This window comes from Synchiropus splendidus, chromosome 9 (assembly GCF_027744825.2).
Source record: "Synchiropus splendidus isolate RoL2022-P1 chromosome 9, RoL_Sspl_1.0, whole genome shotgun sequence".
Classification (NCBI taxonomy): Eukaryota; Metazoa; Chordata; class Actinopteri; order Syngnathiformes; family Callionymidae; genus Synchiropus; species Synchiropus splendidus.
Genome location: NC_071342.1, coordinates 25,049,789 through 25,066,672, shown reverse-complemented (window position 1 = coordinate 25,066,672; position 16,884 = coordinate 25,049,789). Strand labels below are relative to the sequence as shown.

At 49.4% G+C, this 16,884-nt stretch overlaps 3 protein-coding genes across 4 annotated transcripts; 1 reads left to right on the top strand and 2 right to left on the bottom strand.

Moving 5' to 3' along the window:
- Positions 1-547: 547 nt before the first annotated feature.
- Positions 548-5,549, bottom strand: mtrf1l (mitochondrial translational release factor 1-like). 2 transcript variants are annotated; one of them, XM_053875169.1, is made up of 8 exons: positions 4,165-5,549; positions 4,011-4,090; positions 3,319-3,423; positions 2,939-3,008; positions 2,231-2,394; positions 1,693-1,810; positions 1,491-1,627; positions 548-841 (listed from the first exon to the last, which is right to left on the bottom strand). In XM_053875169.1, the coding sequence occupies exons 1-8, from the start codon at positions 4,526-4,528 to the stop codon at positions 620-622; spliced, it is 1,260 nt and encodes a 419-aa protein (XP_053731144.1). In that variant the 5' UTR covers positions 4,529-5,549; the 3' UTR covers positions 548-619. The 2 variants fall into 2 exon arrangements, with proteins under 2 accessions (XP_053731144.1, XP_053731143.1); XM_053875168.1 differs by having other exon boundaries at positions 2,930-3,008; positions 4,165-5,547.
- Positions 5,550-5,722: 173 nt separating this feature from the next.
- Positions 5,723-8,728, top strand: fbxo5 (F-box protein 5). The gene is made up of 6 exons (XM_053875615.1): positions 5,723-5,857; positions 6,996-7,494; positions 7,588-7,758; positions 7,836-7,926; positions 8,006-8,179; positions 8,267-8,728. The coding sequence occupies exons 2-6, from the start codon at positions 7,043-7,045 to the stop codon at positions 8,525-8,527; spliced, it is 1,149 nt and encodes a 382-aa protein (XP_053731590.1). The 5' UTR covers positions 5,723-5,857; positions 6,996-7,042; the 3' UTR covers positions 8,528-8,728.
- Positions 8,729-12,068: 3,340 nt separating this feature from the next.
- Positions 12,069-16,120, bottom strand: vip (vasoactive intestinal peptide). The gene is made up of 6 exons (XM_053875489.1): positions 15,996-16,120; positions 14,466-14,558; positions 14,031-14,135; positions 13,615-13,740; positions 12,501-12,612; positions 12,069-12,437 (listed from the first exon to the last, which is right to left on the bottom strand). Coding segments are annotated over exons 1-6 (447 nt in total). The 5' UTR covers positions 15,998-16,120; the 3' UTR covers positions 12,069-12,428.
- Positions 16,121-16,884: the final 764 nt, after the last annotated feature.

Genomic DNA, 16,884 nt, shown 5'->3' with positions numbered 1-16,884 from the left:
TGAGCCACGAGGCGCTCTGTTATTGTGTCTAACGCAGCCTCTGTACGCAGACGTGTCCCGTTAGCTCCATTGACTGACTGTTTTCTCTTCATATTGAGGTGTCAAACCTTTCCTGTCTCCACACTGGACCGTGGTCGAGTGTCACAGGGGAGGTCCCACTCCAGGGTCTGATGTCCTGTTGTGGGCTGGAGCTGGGACAGGGATGAGGCCAGTCCGGGACAGAGCCTGACTTGGTTTATGACTTTGTCACAGCCAAACTGCACAGCAGCGCACATTCAGAGCTGGACACGCACCGGGCACCTCTTCCCTTCTGGAGAGACGCCACTCACTCGGCAACCCCTCCCACATGCAGCGGCCACACACATAGAGGAACAGCCACCTGCAGCAGACACTCTGCATTCACTCCGACAAAAGCCTGTTTTAAGGCTCGGAACGCATTAGTTCTTTTTCCATTCATTGTAATGGGGAGAATCAATGCAGATTTTGAACAAATCGCTTCTCGAACGGCCGTCTGGAATGGAATGTGGTGGAGAACCGAGGTACCGCTGTATTTTGTTTTTATTGGCCTTGTCATTCATGCGTACACAAAAAAACAATCTTACAATCCTAAAAGTGATCTCTAAACGCCCGATGGGTCAGCTTGTCTGGCTCCCTCAAATAGCTCCATCAGAGCCTCCTGGTCAGAGAAGTCCTGCAGCGCTGAGTTCATGTGGCCCAGCAGGTCCTCCCCCAGCAGGAACCTTCTGACGTCATGTACCGTCAAGCTGATGCGGTGGTCAGTGATCCGATCCTGAGGGAAGTTGTAGGTGCGGATCTTCTCTGACCTGCCTCTGGTGCCGATCTGTCGGGCGAGAGACGGCGTGCTTCAAACACACACCTCAGCAGGAGGGAAAACATCACGATAAAGCCCATGATTTGTCTTTGAGTCAAGAACCATTCAGAAGGTGGTGAATAAGAGATGACACACGCGAGCAGAAAACCACCCTTGTGTCAGTAAATGTGTGGGTGACCCTCAGCTGAAGGCCTGGCTCCATCAGACGACGGCCACATCAGCTGCTCCTGGAGGAACGCTCCTGTGGTTTGTTAAATAAGCTCGCCATCGTTGTTGCTTCATGCAACAACAGATCCATATAACACGCAGATGAAGCATTCTCAAGGTGCGGCTGCCGTCCGAGCATGTCTCCATGATGTCACCACGCGGCCGTCCTTCCGCTGAAATATAAGTGTCACCCTCACCAAACTCCTCACATTAATAAACGGTCCAGTTTTTATCTTTTTCACTCACTCACTCGCTCGCACGCACGCACACCAGCCTGGACCCTCACATCCTCAGGAGGGTCTCCGCTAGTCCAGACTTCACCTGCCAGGGGAGACCCCCAACACAGTGTGTACCTCCACCTGCAGAACTCTGCCCTTTCCATCTTCCAAACTTCAAGGTCAGGTCCAAACATGCTTCACGGCTTTGTTTAAACCAAGCTTCATGTCCCTACCTGAACCTTCCTCTGGTGGTAGCGCTTGCTGGTTTCTTCCTCCAGCTTCATGCTGTAGAGTTTGGCTCTCAGCGACTGCATGGCCTTCTCCTTGTTCTTCAGCTGCGAGCGTTCCTGCTGGCACTCTGCTGCCACACCTGGAGAGGCAGGGAGGTGCATGAGAGAGGAGAGCCAGAACCAGCAGAGGCCCAGCGGCATCTACCTGTGGGCAGGTGCACCACTCTGACCGCACTGTCAGTGGTGTTGACATGCTGCCCGCCGGCACCGCTCGCCCGCTTCGTCTCAATCTTCAGGTCCTTCGGGTTGATTGTGAGGGAGATCTGACAGGAACACCAGCGCCATCAGTCCAAAAACAATTGTTTTGTCATTTACTGGTGGTGAAAGCAAAAACTGACTGATGGCACCGTCTTCATGTTCCTAAGGAACATGAATATGAAGAAACATACATCGATTTTGGAGGCGCGAGGGAATGACAGTGCTCAGCCAGTCAAGCTCCGCCCCCAGCCGCGGGGGTTCATGGTTACTCGAAACACGTGCTGACTCATGAGTGCAGTGCATTAATGTGCTGGGTAACGGTTGTCCGGGTACATGTGTATCACCCTGCAGGTGCAAACACCACGTCAGAAGAGGAGCAAATGTAGAAGCAGTCTGTTGATGGAGAGGTAGGTGTGTGGCTCTCTGTTTGAAATTCTATCAGGAATTTCAGGTCAAATGGTTCCACTGTGAGTGTCCAGTCGCACCTCTGTGGGCTGCGGCAGCACAGCCACCGTCATGGTGCTGGTGTGGATCCGCCCCTGCTTCTCCGTCTTAGGAATCCGCTGGACCCGATGGACTCCTCCCTCGAACTTCATCCTCTTGTAGCTGGCAGGGCCGCTGATGCTGGCCGAGGCATGTCGAACTCCTCCTGCACGACAGGCCGTGTTCACACCCCTGTGAGCTCAGGTCATTTCACCCTTTCACTTCATAGGAAGCAGAACGTCAACTAACCAAACCATCCTAGAAAGCATCAGAGGAGGATGTCACTCAACGGAGGAAAAAGGCCAAACTTGAATGAACCTACGGCCCCAACAGGCGCATCCGATTCCCTATGCAACCTGATACACAAAACCCTCTGGGTCCAGAACATCACCACGATCTGGATGAAAACTATTTGATCTGCCACGATGTCACTGTGCATTGTGCCACTGGATCCAGACGGTGACTGGGAACAGCCTCCTCATTATGAGTTATGATGCTCACAAACAACAACCTTTTGAAAAGATCATTTAGGGCTAAAGATTCTATCAACATCTCGGGGAATATTATTCTAAATATGCTGGTGAGAACAAGGAAGTATTTTCAGTATTAGTACTTTATGTCGAATCTTCAACTGTCATGCACGTTGTTCATATTTAGCGCGGGAACAGCGCCATCTGGTGAACATGTGGATGTGTACTGACCCAGCTCACTTGTCATGTGCTCCAAGACATCGAAGGACCAGCCGTTGTGTTGGGCGAAGTTCTCATACATGTCGAACAGCTGGTGGGAGAGATGAGTCAGCAAGTTAGTGATCTGCACGTCCGTGTCCCCGGACAACATCGAGAGCATTGAGACAAGCACCAACAAGCAGCACTTGTGTTGGGTCTGAGGACCGATGCACCGGTTGGGTCTGTGTCCTCAGACCCAACCGGTGTTGGGTCAGTGCTGCTCTGAGGCTGCAGCACTGACCTCTACTTCACAACGCTGCAGCCATTACTTCTGAGAAACACCATCAAATGCATGTAAAAAAAAAGTGCTGGTGGCTACTAGACGCTTGTGACAACAGCACTTAAGCTTGAGACTCGCTGACCTCGGCCGTGAACAACATGGCTTCCTGGCCACCAACTCCTGCTGTGACTTCCAGCACCAGGTCGCTCTGGTCCGCTTCGTCCTCTGGGACCAGCAGAGTCAACACCTGGAGGAGAAGCACTTCATTTGTTCTTTTGACAGCACTGTGTGTGTGTGAGTGTTCTTGAGCTTCTTTGTGAGAACCTGTATGAGTTTTGAGTGAGGACATTTTGGCAGGGCCTCACTTTATCAAGTCTCAGTTGGAGGGTTAAAACTACAGAATAGCTTGGTCATTATGATTGAGATTTCGTTTGGTTCAGGTGAGCCGTGTGTTTTGGATGGTTGGGTTTAGGGTCAGAGGCTGCGGAAAGGGTGATGTCAGTGAAAGTACTTTCTTGCTTGTTTATCCTACTTTGTTGGGGCCAATTCATGACAGAGCACTGTCCTTGTGGAGCCCTTACGCCCTCATACAGGTCCAGGCCTCAATGTGAGGGTGAAGACTTCAAAACAACGGGGTGATTCTAACTGGGTTCCAGTTTGGTTCCGAGTCCTGGTTCAGGTGAGCCATGTGTTCAGGGGGAGAGGCTGAGGAAAGGTTGATGGCCAGGGGCGGTCCCCACAAGGACAGAGATACAAAGGTGCCTGTGTGTGTGAGTGTGTGTGTGTGTGTGTGTGTGTGTGTGAGAATGAACGAATAGAGCAGTGAATGCATACCGTTTGTCTCAGAGCCTTGATGTCTTGTAAGCAGCTTTGTTTTTCCAGCTCAGCCAGTTCCCTCAGAGCAGGGTCTTCCTCTGGGATTGGCAGGGCCATTACCATGCATATCTCACACTCGCTATCTCTAGATCAAGCCCCACCAGATCCTCACCTTTCAGGAGCGCCTCTGTCTCTGTCACCTCCTGGTGTTTGATGTGCAGCTCGTGGATCACCTGCATTAGCGGAGCCAGGCGGGACACCAGGGCCCTCTGGTCCCTCAGATCGCGCTCGTGATCATCGCTGTTAATAGCGTCCAGCGCGTGCCTGTATTGCTTCTCTGTGTTCGACAGGAAGTCCTGGAATGACTTCTTGGCAAACAGCTCCTCGGCTGATAGCAGCTTGGCGACCATCAGCCGCGCAGCAGTTCGAAGAGTTCGCCTGTATCCGAGGCCAGTGCCGAGGCACGCGGCGCCTCCAGCTGCTGCCGTGGTCCGAGCGGCCGACACCAGGAACCGCACCACGCTGCTGCGAGCCATCCAGAACACGGAAGCAACTAAAGACACATTCTGCAGCACTGCTGCGCCAAACCTCGGAACAATATGCGCCTTTTAACCCTCACGTTCCTCATCAATATTAATGTTTGCGATGAACAACAACAACAACAACGAACTTGACAGAAGCACCACCGTCCTGAAGGACGCCGACATGTTGACATAACGCGCATGTGCAGTTCTTTCCGGAAGTGTAGCAGGGGAACACTTTTGGTTATTTAATTCCGCCTCAAGAAACATTCGACGTTTCTTTTTGTTTGGCTATTGCCACAAAACGCTTTGGAAATAATTTGAATTTAACCTTTCGGATTCGATTGATCTGTTTTTTGACAATACCTGCGGCATCTATTCAACAAAAGTAAAAAAAAAAAAAAGTACAAAAGAGGTATGACGATTATTTGCAGTGTGCATATGTGCAGATGTGCACCCAGCCTGTAACATTGATGAGTCTTGAACACCAGGCTCCGTTTTGAATACGTCTTTACTCAGTCAGGTATTCCAACAACAGTCAGTACAACAACAGACCTGTATGTGACGTCATTCACTACCGGTACCTGAAAGGTTCAAAACCCTATTACATTACACAGCGTATATCTGCAGTGCACGGCGGTCGAAACAGATAAATGTTGAGACCAATACCAGTGCGCGCGACGCCCCCCATTCCAGTTTCAGTGGGAAAATCCCCCCCACACACACACACATTCTACACGAGGGTGTGGGCCCTTTGTAAACAAGTCACTGTCGTGTCGGTGTTTACACGTCGCTCCACTCAGACATATGAATCCCGTCTTCTAGTGAATGCCACGAATGGCCTCTCATCTTAGCATCATAGCTTGTGCTAATGTGGTTTCTGGGCCCGTTGCACTGAAAATGTCAACACATGATTTACCTCAAGTGTGTCCCCGTTGAAGCCACACTCAAGCTATGACATATGCCGTGAAGCGCCTGCCTGCCTGGTCCATCAGCAATCACTCAATATTCTGTCTTTTATGACAATCACATAGAACTAAAGTGGCGCGTTTATGAACGTTCGTGTTTCCCATCGGAAGACAAAAACCAACCGGACACAGCACGCCCGTGATGACGTCGACATATTTCCTCTGCGCCCATTGGTTGACGTTTTAAAGGGGCACATCGTCGCTGTGTTCTGATTGGTTTCCGCCATTTGCCCACCGATTTCAAACTGGAGCCCAAATCGAGTGCAGTTTCGTCCGCGGATCATTTAAAGACGGTCTGACCCGCTGCAGTCTTTCAGCGGCTAAAGTGGAAAGCCCGTGGGTCTTCTTCTCTTCTGCGAGGGTCGGGAAACGTCAGGTAATATGCGCGTCCATTCAGCAGCCGTGCGGTTGTTTTTGCACCCAGACTCGCTACTGTGCTTTGCAGCATTCATGTTGTTTTCAGTGGCGCTGCCCTCTGGCACAGCGTGTCTAATAGCACTAACCTGTGGTCCAGTCATGAAATACTGCGGTTAGTGGTAATAATACGTGGTTTTGTTTGTGTTCATGGTGTCGCCGAAAAGACCCGGGAAGTGTGTGTGAGGGGGGTGTTTGGCGGTGAAGTTCTTCAAAATGATGAAAGCACCATCTTGTGCATCGTGATTCTAAACAACAAATAAATAGTTCGTCAGTCTTGTCGTCTAATGTCGGCTCTGTGTCTGCTGCTGTTTTCATTATCGGACGGGTTTTCCGCCAACTCGCCATCGCGCCAAAAGCGATTTCCATGGACAGGAAAATGGCGGATCCCCTCGATGTAAAGTTGAAACGTTCAATCGTGATGTAGTGAGCGCAACCACTTCGTTGTTAGAGGGAGTTTGTGACCATGTTTTCGGATGCTTGCTTTAGTGGTGTTTTTCGCAGACTTTGCTGCGAGTACCATGAGCTGTTAGCAGCGCGGGACATGCTTCTTTCTTACAAAAAAAAACCCCAGAATATGACCTCAGCCCTTTTCATCTCCAACAACGACAGGACTAATGTTACCTCGGTTAGTTTGACATGGAGTCGGAGTGTAAAGCAGTGGCAGTCGCTTGTAGCAGACTCTGGCACGTCTGGGAAATGATTTAGGAATAATCCCAATATCTGTCAGCACCACATTTGCCTCACCGGTGTGTGTTTGGATAGACTGAATGCAGCTGGTGAAGGAAGAGGAGTTTGGAGGCGCAGGTTGCTCGGAGGATCTCACCAACCGGGTGACTTCTGGAGTTTTTCATCCAACTGCACTTCATGGAACAGAACGTCAAAAGTGACGCCAAACAACCTTCATCACACATTTGTGTGTGACGCTGCTGGAACACAAAGGTCCAACTTTGTTCCAGTTCCCCCGTGGTTCCTTGTCATTCGACTGTATGGGAACCAAACTCTTTGTCAGAGTTTCTTGGATGTGTTTTCACAATGGCCATCCATGCACATTTCAAAGCTGGTGTCATATTAACGCTGGGCTCTTTTCTCTTCTGCAGAAAACTGCCACGACCGCAGGTGCTTGCAGGACTGTAGTGACGCCGCCATGAAGTCCCCCTGCTGTGATGCTGCCAGACTCAGGAAACACTCCAGTGCAGAGGCCAAGGAGGTTCAGATCAAACCTTCTCCCGTACAGGGACCCCTGGCCCCCAAACCAAGTTGTCCACCCCGCCAAGCGGTCAGGTCGCTGTTCCCAAACACCAAGACGGTGCCAGGGAAGGAGAACAGCACAAACAAGGAGCATGAGCTGACATGGGAGGACTCCTTTGAGGACAGTGGGATCTTTAGCTTGCACAACAGCCAGTTGGAGGACTTGACAAGGGAGGAGGACGGAGAGCGGAGAAGATCCAAAACTTTCATTTTGGGTCACGTTTCTCATACAGAGAAGGCATCCCCTATAGACACCCGTTGTTTGGAGCACCGGCCCAAATTGCCCATACAGGACTTTCAGCAAGCTGTCTGCGAGCGGCTGGCCACGAGCTACGCCAGGACCAAAAGGTATTGGATTCGGTGCCTGCCAGGTTGATTCTGCTGTTTGTAGAGAAGAAGCATGCTTTTAAATATATGCCTCACGAAGACCAATCTTCTCAGGTATGACTGGAGCGTCGTCTCAGAAGAGGCCGAACGTCACCTCTTGGATCGGGTCATCGGTGGTCACATGGGCCAGGAGTTTGTCGACGTATTTCAGTCACTGCTGTACAGGAACATGAGGGTCATCCTGACCAAGATCCTGGCCCTGCTGGGGGAGATGGATCTCATCAGGTGAGTTCATTTGAGGACGAATGCCTGATACGGCAGGAAGGAAGACTCCTACTTATGCACCTGCTGTCTGCTCACAGCTGTAAGAAGGTGAGCCGGACCTGGAGGCAGATCATCTGTGAAGACGCTGCAGCACTCAGAAGATGCAAGAAGGCGGAACGGGAGCTTCAGGTGAGGAGGATCGACCCAGGAGTCTCCTCACCTGCGCTGACTCCAGTGCAGCACTGACCTGTGGCCGTGTCTTTGTCAGGAGTCCACCAACTCCCTGAGGAGGAGCGAGCTGACGCGGGACGTGGCCGAGACCCGGGTGGTGCTGTCCTGCATGCAGCGTCTGGCCAGCACCCCAAAACCACCTTCTTCATCCACCCCCATCAACAGCGTCCACAGAGCCTCGCAGGCCTCGCATTTCAAAGACTTCCTGAAGGTGAGTGCTGCTGCGCCATGTGACCTCTGCGGTGGCACTGTAGCACCTGCTCATGACGCTCACGAGCCCTGTGTTGTGTGTTCCCAGGCCAGCAGCGGCCTGAAGACCCACGAGTCCCTGCGCTCATGCAAACACTGCCGGTCTCCAGCCACTCACTACCCTGAGGTCCAGCGGGCCACATGCACACGCCAGAGCTGCCTCTTCGACTTCTGCACCCGCTGCCTGGGCTCCTACCACGGCTCCACTGCCTGCCGAGTGGTCCAGCCTCGGACCTGCGCCTTGAGCTCCGGCAGCACCCCCATCCTGCCCGGCAGTGCCCGCAGCAAAAGAAACCTCAGACGGTTGTAGCAAAAAAATGTTGGGTCGCACAAACTGGTGAGCACTTTAGCACCCGGACAATCTTCCCGGGACCGAGCGCGCCGTCGGTGTCCCGCGATCATGATGCCAAAAAACACAATGTGAAGTTTTGTTTTTATGAACGTGTAAATATGCTGCATGTCGCTTTTAAATGGATTGTACATATGTTTTATAGAGCTCTGTTTCATGCACACGGTGTTCCCCTGAATAAACGTAAAGTTTTACATTCCAGTGTCGTCACTGCCTGGTGCGCGTGCGGACCACTGTGGGGTCACATGACCGCTTCGATTGTGACAAAGAGGCAGAATAAGTCTTTTGCTGATGAGCCCAGGTCCACCAACAAACAGCCCCGGGTCCCGGTCACAGCTCCTCCAGGACCAGGGCAGTTGTTTGGCTTCCAAATGATCACGGTCACAGGCAAAGAATATTTTAGAATATTTTGATTTGAAGCCTAAAATGGCCTTGAAAATGATTCATATCGAATGAATGGCTTTATTGGCATAGGTTTTTTTTTACTGTTTATTTTTCCGATTTTAATTTAAGTACAGTTGTAAAGTTGTTACCCTCGACTAATTGACAAATTGCCGTAACCCCTTTATGTCTCCAGTTATCAAATGTGCTGTCTAGTTTTGCTGGAATCGATTTTGAATTTGAGGATGGCCAGATGAAAAGTTTGCAGTCATCATCCAAATGATACTTTCTAGTCACATGTCGCCATATTTTAAATGTTTCTTTTAATATGTTGCTCTCTCGTGTTTCTTCCGTCAGCCTTCTTTCCACCAACATAGTTTCCAAGTGCACAAGTTTGACTCTGTCTTTTCCATTTTGCATCATAATCGGGGAGCACCACTGTACAGTGCATCTTAGTTGAGCAGCACAGAAGTATTCTTTAAGATTTGCTACTGCCAATCCACCCTTGTCTTTTTCAAGTTGTCTTGTTCTTAATTTGATCCTTGGCTTAGTTCCCGACCATATAAATCTGGATATCATCTTGTTCCATGAGGAGAAGTGAAATGATCTGAACTGATAAGTGATAAAAAGAGGAACAATAGTCTTGGTAAAAGATTCCTTTGAATGACTTCAATTCTTGTACTAAAGTCCATCACCAGTGTAGACCAATCTAAAAAAGTTGATTTTTTTTTGCTTCATATCATTATAATTTGCTTTGAATAGCTGATTCCAATTATGTGTCAAAAATATGCCGAGGTATTTGATCATCTTTGAGTCCCACTTTACTTTATAGCACTGTTCTAGTGTTTCACTTGGCGCATGGTTGAATGAGAGGATTGGTGTTTTGGGAGTATTGAGTTTGAATCCAGATGAGACGCCAAATCGTTGTAGAATATCCATGAGTTTAGCGAAGGTTGAACGAGGGTTTAGGAGATATACCATAATATCATCGGCAAACAAGGCGATGATGTGTTTTTCTGTGCCAAACTCAACACCTTCTAGCTCCGCTTTAGCTTCCCTAATTGTTTGTGCCAATGCTTCTATGAGAAGTGCAGAGAGAGAGAGGGACTGAGGCAGCAACCCTGGACAGCACCAACCTCTCAGGCATGTGTCCCTTTATTCTTAGTCTTGCTGTAGGATGACTGTGTAATGATTTAAGACCGTTCATAAATTGCTTGTTAAAACCAAATCTCTCCATCTGACTCGACTGACTCAAATGCCTTTTCAGCGTCTAAGCTAACAAGTGATGCATTTGAATGTTTTTTATTGATATGATGTGCAATATGGAGAGTGGGTCTAATATGATCTTGGGTCTGTCTTCCTTGAATCAAGCCACTTTGATCTTCCTTATTGGCATCGTTTTCATCAATGGTCTTATTTCAAACTCTATAATGGTTATACTAAATGGATTCTGATATATTCAAAACTTGATAGCACTTGAATTCTGAGTGAATTCCCACTTTCCAAATCCTGAAAGCCTTTCCACTCACTCGACAGAAGCGGAAGCGCCTGGGCCACAAGATGGCGCTGTGTTGATTCTTTAGTCGGCCCACTCCACCTCCTTCGCCCCTCTTCATCATGGCTCCTCTGGTTCCACTGCGGGGCGACAGTGAGACCTGGAGGGAGGTGCTCTGAATCCGCGGTGCTCGGTTGTTGGACTTGGAGTCACGGTTTGTCCATCACGAACACCACTTTCCAGCATCAGGCTGTTCATAGGCCCGGGACACCCGAGGACGGAGGTCAACCATCCACTTAGCTGTGCTGTCATCTGACCCTCGGGTGAAGAGACGGGCTGAGCTGTCTGCCTACCGCCGCCTGGCGGAGCCCCCTATCAGCGAGGCCTCCAGCAGCGCCTCTCCCAGAGCCTGCGGGAGGTTGGAGACACGGCGTCCGAGCGGAGCCTCTTCTCCTCCTCTATTGTCCATGACACAGTGTGAATCTGAGAGCAAACACTGAGGGTTTTTCCGTGTTGAGGAGTTTCTTTGAGGAGGGTGTCCCAGTCCCAGTAGATTCGGATTCCTTCTAAGACTCGGCCAGTGATGACTGTGTCCTGAATGAAGTCACCAGTCTCCAGGCGTGAAGCCTTCACAGCGGGGCCAGGAGCTTGGGAGGCGACTTATGAGAGAGAACAGCCTTCAGTCAAACCTCTGCTGGAACCAGACTTCGTCAGAGAGTGAGGAGGCAGCAGGCGGGTGCGAGGCCTCTGACGCTCCGGCTTTACCTCTGACATTTACAGGCCGCCGCAGATGACGCATGCCAGCCAGGGTCGGCTTCACCCGCGCGCCGCTCCTGCTCCCACCATCCCATGCTTGTTACTGTGTGGGAGATGGGAAGTCTGAGTCGCCGAGTGAAGTGTTGGAGGGGAAAACAACCATCGTCTCTCTCTCTCACACACACGCGCACGTCTCTCCAGCTCCGGCAGGGGGGCTCCTGAGGCGGCGCACAAACAGGAAGTGGAACTCGCTGGCAGCCACTGTCATCCGTATTTGTGGAGGACATTTCAACTTGAATGTCTTCAGAGACAAGTAACCACGTCACGGTGAAGCAGACCTGGTTCAGAGCCACTCACAAGCAATCCCTGTTAAAAGGCAGCGTCCAGGTCTCTGTGTCTATTTTTACTCTGTTTGCTCCATTAAGATCCGCCATGATGAGAGTTAATGAGAGAAGCCTCTCCACTCCAATCACTAATGCCTCTCAGACACACACACACACACGCACCTTTGTCTCCCATCCCTGTGGGCACCTCCTCCCCTGGCCATCACCCTTTCCCCAGCCTCTCCCCCTAAACACATGGCTCACCTGAACCAGACTGAGACCCACTCGGTTATTTTGACCAGCAAGAATTGGTCCCCACAAATGCAGCTGTGCAAGTCCACTCACACACACACACACAGCTGACAAACGCAGCGCTCCCGTGACTCTTTGCGCAGCACTGTGACTCTCCCAGGGTCGTCTCGACCTCTCAGGTCAACACATCCAGCCACAGAGCAGCAGCCGGCAAATGGACTCGACATTGTGGGCGTCTACGGTCACCACACGGGTAGATCGATGTACTTTATTGATCAAAGCAGTTGTGGTCAACACAGGTGGAGGAGTGGAATGGAACCCTCTCTCCTCACTCAGACTGGCTCTCCCCCGGCTGGCAGGAGAGCAGAGGCTGCATGCATTACGTGGAGTGTAGAGTCACTTGAGAAGGTTCCAGAGCGGGCGCAGGGCGACCTTCAGCTCTGAGCAGCCAAACATCTGGGTCACCTAATGTGAAGCGCACTGGGCACAAGCGTCCATGAAGCCGATGATCAGAGCCGGACTCAGGCGGAGCGCTCCGTGGCGCTGCTGGCGTCATCGGCGGCAGGAGAAATGGAATCATACACTGATTTTGTTTGGGATGTTCAGGGATGGATGGTTCAGTGGAGATGAGTGGAGGCTTCTTTCTTCTGGCGCCTCAAAGTGGCTGCAACAGACAGGCAGTTGGAGTCAGGCCAGTTCCACGTGACGGCGCGCGCTGTGTTCCTACCAGCTGAAAGTTGTTCAGGAGATGGTCCACGGTGATGTCATCGTAGCTCTCCTGAAAGGCGTTGGGCTCGTCTCTCGACTCCTCTGCCTCACTGGCACCAGGATCTTCTAGGCTGTGGGGGGAGGAGGGGGACACCTGACTGAAACCCATCCCATCTGATGAAGCTTCTGGAGTCAAGCTTCAGGAAGAACATGGCTCCATTCATCCAAGTGTTGTTTCTCATGGTGGGAGCCGAGGTTTTCTGACGGTCTCCTCTGGCCCAGCGGGGAGACGTGGCCTGTGCGCTAATGCGACCTAGCGTGCTAACTAAAGAGCGACTTCATCTGCATGCTTCTAACTGCTCTGTGCGCAGCTTCAGTTCAACTCTCAGGAGCGCCATCTGTAGGACGTCTTGGTGGGAATTACAAAAAACCCCAAATAATTATGATGACAATAATTCCATTTCATTGAACAGTTTGCTCTCCAGACAACACGGAACCTGAATGGACATGGAATTCTGCTAAAATTGAAGTTCTTATACAAATATTCTCAAGACATGGCAAGAGCTTGAGTTGAAATCAGGTGATATAAAAACTTGACTATAGACACCATGGTGGTTTATTGTGCTGTTGTCAGACTGATGCAGAATCAACAATATGTTGTTGTTTACATGGATGTGTGGCTCCATCATTTGGTTCAGTCATATAGCAAATATTCTTCTACCATTAAACTGCGATTCATTGAGATGAATTCATCTCTCATCAACTAGATACATTTTTTTATCGAAAATAAAAAATATATAACAAGATGGACCTATTTGATCATCAGCTTTTGTTTAGCTTCTGCTTTTATTCATTTCTTTATTAGCTCTGCGTGTTCTTCGCATGTCAAATGAATGTTTTTCAGCTAAAAACGGACTCTAGTTTTTTATGAGCTCATTTCCAAAGGTTCTTATTTCCTCTCATGTTGTCACAAAATCCTGGAGCGGCTGAATAGAAATGAAAATCTCAGGAGTCGGCTGACTGCTAGAATACGATTGGTCGGTTGGACAACTGAAGGCGTGGGCCACAAGGGGCGGGCTTTAAATAATGAGCGTCCACTTCAGGTGGTTTCTCTCTGGTGACACCAGCGTTACCTTCTCTTCCCTGTTAGCACTGAGTTCAGGTATTTCTTGACGGCCATCTGTTTGCGGAAGCGGCTGTAGTTGTCTGTGAAAATGGCGTCTGAGTGTCGCTTCACCGGCTCCTCCATCAGCTCGTCACTGCAGGGAGACAGGAAGGCGTGATGAGGTCGGGTCACACGGGCGCTCTCTTTTCTGTCTGAAACAGGTTCCACCACTTCCTCAGACTATGCTCCATTGTTTCCATTCAGATGTAGAAACTCTGGAACATTTTCCTCATGTCAGGAGCCCCATGTGTGTTTTGGGCTGCGTCCTACTGATGCCAGGACCTGGACAATGCCAGGCTCTCTAGAGTGGAACGTGGTCATTGGTGAGTAACCAGATGTTCATGACCAGTGTCCCTGCCACGTTCATGGTGAATCCTCACCCACCTGACTCGCTTCCCAATCAGTGACTCCAAGTATCTCCGTGCTGACAGCTGCCCCAGGAGCTTGCTGTACCCGCTGGTGAAGAGTCCGTCTGCGTGTCTGGTGGGTCTGCAACACACACACACGCACACACACACTCATGCTGAGCGTGGATGGAATGAACATCAGCCATTCAACCCCAAACGGAGCTCCCAGCTGGATAAAAATGTCCTCACACCGTCACACCTGGACTCATCTTAGGTGGGTTCTTTAGATAAAGTATCTGTATGTTCCTCGCCGGAGGCTCTCTATGTGCACAATATGACATTTGCCATCAGAACAGGAGCTGCATGTCTCCAGCTCACAGCGCTCCACTGACATTCATCATGACAGCGGCGGAGAACAGATCACGGCATGTCATTCTGAGTTGGGAGAAGCTCCTGCAGACCCCCGCCTCACCTCATGGACGTGTAGGGCAGACTCAGAGTCACGCTGCACAGGGCTAACAGAAGAAGGAGCTGCGGGCCGCAGCGCTGTACCATTGCTGTACACCTGGGAGAGAAACGAGCCAGTCAGTTTCACCTGTCAGGAGATGAGGATCGGACGGGAGGAGCGGGGATTATACACCTGAACACTCAGTCTGAAACAATAGCAGTCTGAAAGTGGAGTTGAAATCACTTCACACAGGGAGATGAAAACTGGGAGATGAATTGAAAATCATCATCTTCATCATCACAGACAACATACAAACTAGAAAAATAAATCTGAGTCAATATCACCAGTAAAAATCTAATGTGAGAATGTGAGAAATAAAATTAAATCAAACGTCAATGTGATACATAAATAAATTAATTAAATTTTAATAATAATTAAATAAATTATTATTATAAGCTATATAGGTTTTTAGCTACTGAAAAGCCCATCTTATGTTGAGAAATATGAGGATCGATGGCTGGTGGGCAAAATAATTACAACCGACCCGTATATTTTTTAAATTAAAAAATATATTTATTTTGTAATATAAATATAAATAAACAAAAAATATATACATATATCATGCATAATAGATACAAATTGAGCGACTGTTGCCATTCCACTCTCCATATTTCTATATATTTTCCATCCTTGGATCTAACAGAGACAATAATAATCGAACAAAATGTAACTGCTCTCCGTAATAAGCATATATTTGGACGATGAGCTCACAATTTAAAATCCGAAAAGAAAAATGCGATACATGACTCTATCAAGTTCGTCACGTTTAATACACAAAAGCTGATCATAATTCTGGGATTTATTCATGTGAAGCGCAAACTTCAATCATTTCTTGGGCTGTTAAAAAAAAAAAGGCAAACCAATGTTACTTCCCGCAAATGACTGTTTAAAACGAGAACATCAGAGTTTATAAGCTGTTCACAATGAATGTTTTACCGTAGACACAATGGCGTTTCGAAGAGGTTCGCCTTGTTTACTCACACTTTCCACCTCAAGCACGCGACATGGTGTGTGAAATGAGACATTTCAACAGCGCCAAACTTCGCTGGACTCGTAATCGGCATCGTCTGCATAGTTAGACAGCGCGCCGCTGTTAGAAAACAAAGCTAAAGAGTGGCTTCAGAAAATATTTATCTCGGACCTAAACGTCATGAGCATGGCCAAGCGACGAGTAAAATAGGCGTTTGTAATGACTGTCGTCACTCCGCTGAATAAGGGAGGAGAGCCAAGGTGACACCTACTTGTCCAAATTATATTCGCTTTCAGTATTTTACTGCCAATAAAACTCGGTCAGCGGTGCGCAGAAACCGATGCGTAATTACGCAGGACGCGTTCAAAAGTCCCAACATTCCTTCCACAGAGATGAATTGCTTTTGTTGTAAAGACTCGCTGAACAGTTAGCGACCTCGTACCTCCATCCGCCAACCATGAATAAACATGAATAAAAGGAGCGTGCACGCGCATGCAGCTGGCTGAAAGTGTGTAAAACCTTACATGAAGTCAGTGCAGTTGTCCGGACGAGGCTCCTCGGTGGGCGGCTGTTGACTCGCTGGTGTATCTCCACGCTTCTCTCCGCGCTTCACTGACTCCTCGGCGGATCCGCTGGTGTTTTATACACCTGGATCTTTCTCATCGCGCGCATCAGGGGACTTGAGATTCAATCAGGGTCCTGGGACGTCAGTAGGTCACTGATTACGTCACTGCTCTTGCGCGCAGTCGGGACTAAATGGACCAACGGCCAAATTAGTGGCCACTTTTCTTCAGATTCTTCTAATTAATCGAAGTTAAACGTGATAGAGGATGTGACCTTGAGCCACCGCCGAATTTACCCTGCGTTCGTGGCGAGGACTGCGTCACCTGCCGGCGACATTAGGACCATGGAGACATCTCAATATTCATTGTCACTAACTGAATAAATTTCCAATTTCGATGATTTGTTGGGTTTGGAAGCATGAAATGACAAGATTTTAAAAGCAGTTTATAAAGCAAATGAAGGCGCAGGCTCTGGAGGGAGTCGCTGTGCAACACTTTGCATGGTGATGCAGGGACGATCATGGTGCTGGGCATGAGCTCCAACATGCCCCTCCCTGATCCATGGGGAAGTTAGTGGTGGACAGAGCTGAGCCAGAGGGCAGAAACACGACCACTTTCAAGCACAACAATGGACAAGCTCATCAGCGGCTCCAGAGAGCTTCCAAGTCGCTCCTTCGTTTGTGAGCCTCCTGGACTCTGCTTGTCCTGTCACTCCTGTCAATCCCAGCAGTCAAACCTCACTGTTTCACTGAAGATGTCATGCCAGTTTCAGTGTTTTTTTCACTGCCAACAAGTATATTGGCTGCTACGCATGGAGACGCAAAGCTCAAAATCTGCTCTGAAATTTGTT